We start from the raw sequence: 10735 nt of genomic DNA, 5'->3' as shown, positions 1-10735 counted from the left end.
CTGAGGTACTTGATGACATTCTGGATCCTATTTCTGAGTATGAATAAGTTGAAGTTGATGATTCACCACCCCAGAAGGCTATGGTTCACACTCCTAAAGCAGAGGAGGAAGCCCCCAAGCTTGAGCTCAAACTTTTACCTCCTTCTCTGAAATATGTGTTCTTGGGTGAAAATAATTTCTATTCAGTGATTATTAGCTCTTCTCTGAAGCCTGAAGAGGAAGAGGCGCTTATTTTAGTGCTCAGGAGCCATAAAACATCTCTTGGGTGGACCATTAGTGACTTGAAGGAGATTAGTCCAACCAAGTGTATGCACAAGATCCTCCTTGAAGATAATGCTAAACCAATCGTACAACCACAAAGGAGACTCAATCCAACTATGAAAGAGGTGGTCCAAAAAGAGGTAATGAAACTATGGGAAGCAGGTATTATTTACCCTATTTCTGACAGTCATTGGGTAAGTCCCGTGCAGGTAGTTCCCAAGAAAGGAGGGATGACAGTGATTAAGAATGAAGAGAATGAGCTTATTCCTACAAGAACAGTCACAGGATGGAGAATGTGTATAGACTACAGGAGCTCAACACTGCTACCAGGAATGATCACTTCCCCCTGCCTTTCATTGATCAGATGCTTGAGAGGTTAGCTGGTCATGCTTTTTACTGTTTTCTAGATGGATGTTCTGGATATAATCAAATTGCAGTGGACCCTCAAGATCAAGAGAAGACAGCATTCACATGCCCCTTTGGAGTATTTACCTACAGGAGAATGCCTTTTGGACTTTGCAATGCTCCAGCAACTTTTCAGAGGTGTATGCTTTCAATTTTTTATGATATGGTTGAAAAGTTCATTGAGGTATTTATGGATGACTTTTCTGTTTTTGGCAATTCTTTTGAATCTTGCCTTAAGCATTTATCTCTTGTCTTGAAACGGTGTCAAGAATCAAACCATGTTTTAAATTGGAAAAAATGTCATTTTATGGTTACAGAAGGTATTGTTCTTGACACCAGATTTCAAGTAAAGGAATTGAGGTTGATAGAGCAAAGGTGGAGGTAATTGAAAAATTACCACCACCAACTAATGTTAAGGCAGTCAGGAGTTTCTTAGGTCATGCAGGATTTTATAGAAGATTTATAAAGGATTTTTCTAAAATTGCTAAACCTTTAAGCAACCTGTTGGTTGCTGATGTTCCTTTTGTCTTTTATTCTGATTGTTTGCATGCTTTTGAAACTCTGAAAGCAAACCTTACCTCTACTCCCATTATAGCTCCCCCTGACTGGGATTTACCATTTGAATTGATGTGTGATACCAGTGACTTTGCTATAGGAGCTGTTTTAGGACAGAGGCATGGTAAGCTTGTACATGTCATTTACTATGCCAGTCGTGTGTTAAATGATGCCCAAAAGAATTACACAACTACGGAAAAAGAATTATTAGCTGTTGTGTATGCTGTTGATAAGTTTAGGTCCTATTTACTTGGTTCTAAGGTTATTATTTACACTGACCATGCTGCTTTGAAGTACATTCTAACCAAGCAGGACTCTAAACCAAGATTAATCAGATGTGTGTTGCTCCTTCAGGAGTTTGATATTGAGATAAAAGACAGGAAAGGGTCAGAAAATTAAGTAGCTGACCATCTCTCCAGAATTGACTCTGATGCAGGAGTACAACCACCCACAGCTGTGACTGAGACGTTTTCGGATGAGTAATTATTCCTCATTCAGCAGGCTCCATGGTTTGCAGACATTGCAAATTATAAAGCCATAAATTTTATTCCAAGGGAGTACAGTAGGCAACAAGTGAAGAAGCTATTGACTGATGCAAAGTACTACATTTGGGAGGAACCATACCTTTTTAAAAGGTGTTCATATGGTATCATCCGGAGATGTGTCCCAGATGAAGAAAAACAACAGATTCTTTGGCACTGTCATGGTTCTGAGTATGGAGGCCACTTTGGTGGTGAAAGGACAGCTACAAAGGTCCTTCAGAGCGGGTTTTACTGGCCGACTCTTTTCAGAGACTCAAGAGCATTTGTGAAGCACTGTGACAGATGTGAAAAAGCCACAAATCTCCCTGCCAAACATGAAATGCCACAGCAGGGGATACTTGAGGTTGAGTTGTTTGATGTGTGGGGTATTGATTTCATGGGACCTTTTCCACCCTCACATTCAAACAACTATATTCTAGTGGCAGTTGATTATGTGTCCAAGTGGGTGGAAGTTGTGGCTCTGCCCACCAATGATACCAAGGTAGTAATGAGTTTTCTTCAGAGATATATCTTTAGCCGGTTTTGTGTCCCAAGGACACTCATTAGTGATGGAGGAAGTCACATCTATAACAGACAGCTGGACTCTCTTCTGCAAAGATATGGAGTCTGTCATAAAGTAGCAATCCCCTATCACCCTCAGACAAGTGGACAGGTTGAAGTTTCCAACAGGGAACTCAAGCGGATCCTAGAGAAGACCGTCAGTGTTTCAAGAAAAGACTGGTCTAGGAAGCTTGATGATGCTCTCTGGGCATACCGGACAGCTTACAAGACTCCTATTGGCATGTCCCCTTATCAGTTGGTCTATGACAAAGCCTGTCACTTGCCAGTTGAGCTGGAGCATAAAGCTTACTGGGCAATCTGATATCTGAATCTTGATTCAGAAGCTGCAGGAATCAAGCGAATGCTTCAGTTGAATGAGCTTGATGAATTTAGATATTCAGCTTATGAGAATGCCAAGCTCTATAAGGAGAGAACCAAGTTACTGCATGACAAGAAGATTGCCATAAGAATCTTTGAGCCAGGACAGAGAGTGTTTCTGTATAATTCAAGGCTCAAACTCTTTCCCGGGAAGCTGAAATCCTGGTGGTCAGGACCGTTTGTGGTTACCAGAGCTTCACTATATGGTTATGTGGAACTACATGAAGAGAATTCTGACAGGAAATTTACAGTGAATGGCCAGAGGTTGAAGCACTATCTTGGAGGCAAGGTCGATCGCCAGAGGTCCGCTCATCTACTGCATTAGCAGAACTGACCGTCAAGCTAGTGACGTTAAAGAAGCGCTTGTCGGGAGGCAACCCCATAATTTCGTATCCTTAGTTATTTTTCGTAGTAGTAGTTTTCTTACTTGTTTGTTGTTCTTGTGTCAAGTAATCTTTGAGACAAAATATTTAGAGTCGAGATCAATTGCAATTAGCAAAGTATGCCAAAGGCTTTAAGCACCACTGTCTGGGAGTAACTGAATGAAAATCAGAACTTAAAGAGAGTTCCCCAGTTAAGTGCTTGTGGTGTTTCTGTGACAAGTGAAGCTTGAGACAAAACATTTAAAGTCACGGCTAGGCTCAAGGTGCAAAGCACCAAAGAAAAGAAAAATTTTTGTGTTCAAGGGTTAAATTGAGTTACAAAAGATCAGAGAATTCATAATATTATCCGGATTCTAATTCCAAATGACACTGACATTCTTCTGATTCAAAGGAGAGTGTGATGCCAAAACTATTCAGGATTGCAGTTGTAAACCCCACTATAAGAAGAGACATGAGCTTAATCGAACTCTCATTCTCATGCAAATTCACATCCTAAGCCTATATTAGTTTGGTTGCTTAAGGACAAGCAACAATTCAAGTTTGGTGTTGTGATGCGTGAGCATCTTTCTTATCTTTTCCTAGTAAATTTGCATTTAAATTGTTGAGTTTAATCAAGAATTAATTCTCTTTTAGCCACTATGGATGCTACTTTGAGTCTTGTGCAATTCTGTTTATTTTAGGTAGCATTCGGATGGACTTGATGGAGTTTCTGCAAGAGAAAGAGAAGAAACTAAGGAGCTGACCAGCAAGGAGTGACGCGTGCGCGTGCCTGACGCGTACGCGTGATTCGGAGCTGTCTATGGCGACGCGTGCGCGTACCTGACGTGTACCCGTGAAAAGAAAAAGTTGCACAGAGACGCGTGCGCGTACCTGACGCGTACGCGTGACACGCGAAGAAGATCATCAGCCCTATTGTCTTCAGTGTGGGAGTTACCATTCCAGTATATGTTTCAAGGCTACTGGTGCATGTTTCGGTTGTGGTCAATCTGATCATCTTAGGAGGGATTGTCCGAATCCTAGAGGAGGCTTTGCTCCAGGTATTGCACGTCCTACAACACCAATGCCATCATCTTCAGCTATGTCTATTGGAAATTTTTCTGGTCTTAGTGGCAGAGGAGTAGGTGGCAGGGGTCAGACTTATAACAGAGGAGGGAGCCAAAGAGGAAGAGGTCAGGCATGTGTGTATGCTTTAACACATCAAGATGCTCAAGCTTCTAATGATGTGGTGGCAGGTACTTTACAAGTTTGTTCTTTAGATGCTCGAGTGTTATTTGATACGGGTTCTCATTATTCATATGTATCTCCACATCTTGCATCTCGTTTCGATAAACAACCTAAATTGTTATCCCACCCATTTTATGTTGGCACTCCACTTGGAGTCTCCACGGTGGTCCGAGTCATGTTTTGATTTTGTGTTGTTAGAATTAATATGGTTGAAACCTTAGCTGATTTGATCCTTTTAGAACCAATAGAAGATATTGATGTCATCTTAGGCATGGATTGGTTAGCAGCTTGTCATGCTGATGTGGGCTGTTACTCCAAAATTGTGAAGTTTGACATACCGGGTATCTCACCTTTTGTTTTTAAGGGTGATGATTGTCCCGCTTTAGCTAGCATCATTTCATCTATGAGTGCTATGTAATTGATGGATAAGGGAAACTAAGGATTTCTGGTAGTTGTTAGAGATGTTGATGCCGAAGTGCCTAGTCTTGATCAAGTTCCTATTGTTAGAGAATTCCCTAACGTGTTCCCTGATGAGCTACCGGGGATGCCGCCTGACCGTGAAGTTGTGTTTTCCATAGATTTGGCTCCGGGAGTCCAACCTGTGTCCATTCCTCCCTATCGTATGGCTCCAACTGAGTTACAAGAATTAAAAGTTCAATTGGAAGATATGCTAGAGAAAGGATTCATTCGTCCTAGCACTTCTCCGTGGGGAGCTCCTGTTCTATTCGTAAAGAAGAAGGATGGAACGATGCGACTATGTGTAGATTATCGTCAGCTCAATAAGATAACTGTTCGCAACAAGTATCCATTGCCAAGGATTGATGATTTGTTTGATCAACTTCAAGGAGCTATCTGTTTCTCAAATATCAACTTGCGTTCAGGGTACCATCAATTGAAGATAAAAGAGGAAGACATTCCGAAAACTGCTTTTCGTACTCGCTATGGCCACTATGAGTTCTTAGTAATGTCCTTTGGTCTAACGAATGCGCCTACAGCTTTCATGGACTTAGTGAATCGTGTCTTCAAACCTTTCTTAGACCGCTTTGTTATCGTCTTCATCGATGATATCTTGGTGTATTCGAAAAGTGCTACAGAGCATGAGTATCATTTGAGGATTGTGTTACAAACCTTAAGGGATCACAAGCTTTATACTAAGTTTTCTAAATGTGAGTTTTGGCTTAATCAAGTGACATTTTTGGGGGCATGTGGTATTAAAAGATGGAATCATGGTGGATCCAAAGAAGGTTGAAGCCGTTCAGAAGTGGCCAAGGCCTACTACAGTGACGGAAATTCGTAGCTTTCTAGGGTTGGCCGGCTACTATCGGCGATTCATCAAGGACTTCTCGAGAATTTCTGCACCATTAACCAAGTTAACTCAGAAGAATGTAAAGTTCCAATGGTCAGAAGCTTGTGAGGAAAGTTTCCAGACACTTAAGGCTTGTCTAACCTCAGCACCAGTTCTTGTTTTACCTTCTGGGTCTGGGAGATTCTCAGTCTTTTGTGATGCATCTCGGATAGGACTTGGTTGTGTATTAATGCAGCATGGCCGCGTTATTGCCTATGCCTCGCGACAACTCAAGAAGAATGAGCAGAATTATCCAACTCATGACCTGGAAATGGCAGCGGTCGTCTTTGCTTTAAAGATTTGGAGATACTACCTTTATGGTGAGACCTGTGAAATCTATACAGATCACAAGAGTTTAAAGTATATATTTCAACAGAAGGATTTAAATTTGAGGCAACGGAGATAGATGGAGTTGCTAAAAGATTACGATTGTACCATTTTGTATCATCCTGGAAAGGCAAATATTGTAGCAGATGCCCTTAGTAGAAAATCTATGGGTAGCTTGGCCCACATTACTCTTGCAAGGAGACCAATTTTTGGAGAAGTCCATCAATTGGAGGCCAGTGGAATTCAATTTGACCTTGGAGAATCAGGAATTTTCTTAGCACATATTCGAGCCCAATCTTCCCTGATAGAACAGATCAAGGCTGCGCAACGTGATGACCAAAAACTAAGAAAGCTCATAGAAGATGTTCGCAATGGGAGGAACTCAGACTTTTCTCTTGATCAAGATGTTTTGCATTGTGGTCAACGCTTATGTGTGCCAGATAATCATGACTTGAAGAAAGCTATTTTGGAGGAGGCTCACAATTCTAAGTATATTGTTCATCCAGGCTCCAATAACATGTATCAAGATTTGAAATAATTGTTTTGGTGGGAAGGCATGAAGAAATACATAGGAGTGTTTGTTTCTCATTGCTTAACTTGCCAACAGGTTAAAGCTGAACATCAAAGACCTGCTGGGTTATTGCAACAGATTGAGATACCTGAATGGAAGTGGAAATGGATTATGATGGATTTTGTAACAGGTTTACCTCGTAGTTTTAAAAGTTTTGATTCAATTTGGGTAATTGTAGATAGAATGACGAAGTCAGCTCACTTTCTTCCGGTGAAAACAACTTTCAGTGCAGTTCGGTATGCTCAACTTTATGTTGATGAGATAGTTAAACTACATGAAATTCCAGTTCCATTGTTTCAGATCGCGGACCTCAGTTCACCTCTCATTTTTGGAAATCTTTTTAGAAAGTGTTAGGAACTCATCTGGATCTCAGCACAACTTTTCACCCTCAAACCGATGGACAATCGGAGAGGACGATCCAAACTTTGGAAGACATATTAAGGTGTTGTGTTCTAGATTTTGGTGGGAATTAGGACATCTATCTACCTTTGATCGAGTTCTCTTATAATAATAGTTATCAAGCCAGCATTCAAATGGCACCATTTGAGGCTCTTTATGGGAGAAGATGTAGGTCACCTATTGGGTGGTTTGAGATTGGTGAGGTTAAACTTTTGGGGCTGAATTTGGTACAAGATGCGGTTGAGAAGGTTCGCTTAATAAGAGAACGCTATTAGCAACTCAGAGTAGACAGAAGGCTTATGTTGATAACAGAAGGCGTAACTTAGAGTTTTCAGTGGGTGATCAGGTATTTCTTCGAGTGTCACCTATGAAAGGAGTGATGAAGTTTGGGAAAAGAGGCAAGCTTAATCCTCATTACATTGGTCCATTTGAGATTTTGGACAGAATAGGTGCAGTTGCTTATCGCTTGGCATTACCGCCTGAGTTATCTATGATTCATCTAGTCTTTCACGTATCAATGTTGCGCAAATATCTTCCTGACCCATCTCATGTGCTCGCACCACAAGCCATAGAGATAAAAGAGGATTTATCATTTGAAGAGGAACCAGTGGCTAGAGTTGATCGCCAAGTAAAGAAACTACGTTCTAAAGAGATAGCATCTGTGAAAGTCGTTTGGAAGAATCATTCGGTAGAAGAAGCAACTTGGGAAGTGGAGGACGCTATGCGCGACAAATATCTGTATTTGTTTGAGTCTGAAGGTAACTATCACACTTATCACCGTATATGAATTCGAAATTCGGGGACCAAATTTCTTAAGGGGGAGAGAATGTTATAACCGAGAAAAAAAAAAAGAGAAGTGGAAGCACGTGGGGGGCACATGCCCCCACTTAAATTTTCTTTTTCCCTTCCCCCCTCCTTCGGTGACCCCTCGTCCCCTCCTTCCTTCTTTCATTTTCTTTCTATTTCTTCCCAACAAATTAAAACCCTCTCTTCCTCTTCCTTCTCATTCAACTCTTCCATCTTCTCATCTCTTCTTGCCATTACACACTATTATCAAACTCATCTTCATCATCTTACCTTCCTTTATTTTTCTATTCTATCTCTATTTATTTAAAATCTCATTTTCTCAAAACTCCAAATCATGGAATGTCAACTTAATGAGTGAAAGAAGCATTCAACTTTGAGTTCTAATTATTATTGAGACTTCAAGGTAACTCTTTGACTCAATAATTAGCCATATTCCCAATTTTTGTCATCTCTATATTTATACGTATGTATAAATCCGAATTAGGGTTATTAAGATAAGAAAATTTGGGACTTTTGTCAAGGTGAGTAAGATTATATTAATTGACAATATTAGTAGCTCACAAATATCATTATTGTCATATTTCTAGAGTTGTTGAATTATTGGACATCATTTGGTAGCTCGTTGACGCGCTCAGAGTTGCTTTCGATTCTCTGGAATCAAGTTGTGAGTGGATATTATGTCTATAATTGTTTTTAAGTATATTATTATCAATATTTATGTTGAATCATTATTTTTGTAGTTTGAAAATATTTGATTATTGTGATTTTTGAATTTTTGAAAATAAATATTGATTTGTGAAACTTATAATTTCATAAAAATACACACGAGACGATATTTATATATTTTGTAAAGCATACATGTTTTCTTATTTGACTTTATTGAATTTTATTAAAAATTTTAGTATGCATTCTTATATATATTGGATTTGCTATGGAATTTAGTAGTTTGTTATATGTATTAGAGATTTTTATAAGTGATTTGGTTTGGATTGGTTTGGGAGACTCTAACTAGAAAACCGTAGTTAACGGCGGTTGTGACGTTAACCTAGATGCATCTGGCTCAGACCTCAGCTAGCAGGGGCGTTGCTAGCCTAACGTGTAGGCCACACGTTGGATCTGTTATACCATACAGGCACACTAGAGGAAAGGGCTACCCTTAGAGGTGGAGCCGCCCTAGGTGTGTAATATTTTATTTGATTTGACTTCTGGAATGAGAACTCCCATTTCAGTTCATCCGCTTAACTACTTATTTATTTATTTACATAATTAATTAATATGAATTTCTCATCTCTGAAAAGAAATATAATGTTCAAGGTAAACTTTGTATTGTCTCGTGTGGGTTATAGATGTAATGTTTGCTCACTGAGTTGCAAAACTCACCCTATTATATTTCCATGTTTTTCAGATATAGGAATCATTCTAGGTTCCATTCCACCTGCCCTTCAGTAGATCTTAGTCATTTCGGTGAGACCTTTTTCTTTCCAAGGGCTAAGTAATTATGTAATGGAACCTTTGCTCAAAATTTAGATTATATCAATGCTCCATATGTCACAAGCAGGATCCTCGTGTGGGTTATGTTATTTTGAATCTTGAACTGTTTAGATAGTAATTATAAGTTGGTTATGTAAGACTTATATATATATATATATGATGTGTATTTTGGATATATGTGGTTGTGGATATAGTTGGAATATGCTGTTGTTGTTGTCTATGGAAATGGATGTTTATTATTGATACAGGGAGTTAATATTTATGCTAGTAAGGTCCTAGAAATAGAGGAGATTCTGTCCGTTTTTCTGAAAATTTGATCGTTTGGCTTGCTGAGAGACTTGTCCCTTGAGCGTCAGTCATGGCCAGGTTCAGGCTATGACATTTTATATCAGAAGTATTAAAGCATGTTCAAAATTATGAGATTGGTGGACTCCTAAATAATGAAGGCATGGCTGATAAAGCTACTATCAGAAGGTCAGCATCTGCAACTATTTTGCACACTTTTTCATCTAAATATAACAATCATCATATGAATAAAATTAATATATAAAATTAGATGGCAACTTCCATGAAAAGATCTTTATGTAAAGATGGTATTGGGAACCACCACCTAAAAATCATACCAATTTTATGTAGTAAGGCAGTTATTCTTAGATAAAAAGAGTGGTATACTCTAGTTTGTTAGATATTCATTTCATCTATGCAACAGAAACCGAACATCATGAATATAGAGATAGACAAAAAATCAAAATTGGGTGCATGCTAACTGCAACAGGCGATTTGAGAAAGTTGACAGCAATGGAGATCGAGATGACCGTGTTTCAAGATATGAGATAGAAAATATGATCGAGAACATCCACTTTAGTCATGTGGTGGACGCGAAAGAGGCAGTTACAAAACTAATCCAAGATCTTGATGTCAATAAAGACGATGAAATTAGCAAGAAAGAATTTGCTGATGGTTTTACAAAATGAATAAACTCCAATTCCAGCCAAGCTCCTCAGTCAAAATCTTCATCCCATGAAAATCATCAAGTATTTGCACTATTCCTTTACTCAAAATGTATTATTTATTAAGAAGTTATCGTTGAAAAAATGCTAGATAACTAGTAAAATTTATTACTTTTGATCATTAATTTTAGTTATTAACTTAATTTTTTTAGTTTAGTAATTCAATAATATATTTTTAGAGACCACTCAAATAAAGATGTCTATTTCATCTTTTGCTAAAGACATTTTCGTGTTGCATTTTAATTAATTTTTATATAATTTATTTGGTGTTCCTTATCACATATTATTAAATTTTTTAAAAGATTTTCTTTCCAAAAACAATAAAAAATATTTAGATTGGACTAAAATAAAAAAGGTAATAGATTAACTATTAGATTTTTTTCTGAAATTGTTTATATAAAAGAATGTCACACTCATCAATCAATAAATATATATATATATATATAATTTTTTTAAAGTAAAATTTATCATACGAGAGTATATTGATAACAAGCACA

General features: G+C 38.3%; 1 protein-coding gene across 1 annotated transcript; it reads left to right on the top strand.

Annotated features, from left to right (window-relative positions):
• Nucleotides 1-6039: 6039 nt before the first annotated feature.
• LOC140181331 (uncharacterized) lies at nucleotides 6040-10202 on the top strand. The gene is made up of 6 exons (XM_072224870.1): nucleotides 6040-6456; nucleotides 6568-6661; nucleotides 6710-6844; nucleotides 7179-7688; nucleotides 9621-9702; nucleotides 10004-10202. Exons 1-6 carry the CDS (start codon nucleotides 6040-6042, stop codon nucleotides 10200-10202), a joined length of 1437 nt encoding a protein of 478 aa, XP_072080971.1.
• Nucleotides 10203-10735: the final 533 nt, after the last annotated feature.

The sequence above is a fragment of the Arachis hypogaea genome, chromosome 18 (genome assembly GCF_003086295.3).
Source record: "Arachis hypogaea cultivar Tifrunner chromosome 18, arahy.Tifrunner.gnm2.J5K5, whole genome shotgun sequence".
In the NCBI taxonomy this organism is placed as follows: Eukaryota; Viridiplantae; Streptophyta; class Magnoliopsida; order Fabales; family Fabaceae; genus Arachis; species Arachis hypogaea.
The sequence above is the reverse complement of the archived record's forward strand: the minus strand, read 5'-3'. Positions and strand labels throughout refer to the sequence as shown.

Excerpts from the sequence above, each read along its gene's own strand:
- LOC140181331 (XM_072224870.1), top strand. The coding sequence starts at position 6,040 with ATGGAGTTGCTAAAAGATTACGATTGTACCATTTTGTATCATCCTGGA. Across the intron at positions 6,457-6,567 it reads CTCACAATTCTAAGTATATT|GTTAAAGCTGAACATCAAAG; the intron begins GTTCATCCAGGC and ends ACTTGCCAACAG. Across the intron at positions 9,703-10,003 it reads GATAAAGCTACTATCAGAAG|GCGATTTGAGAAAGTTGACA; the intron begins GTCAGCATCTGC and ends TAACTGCAACAG.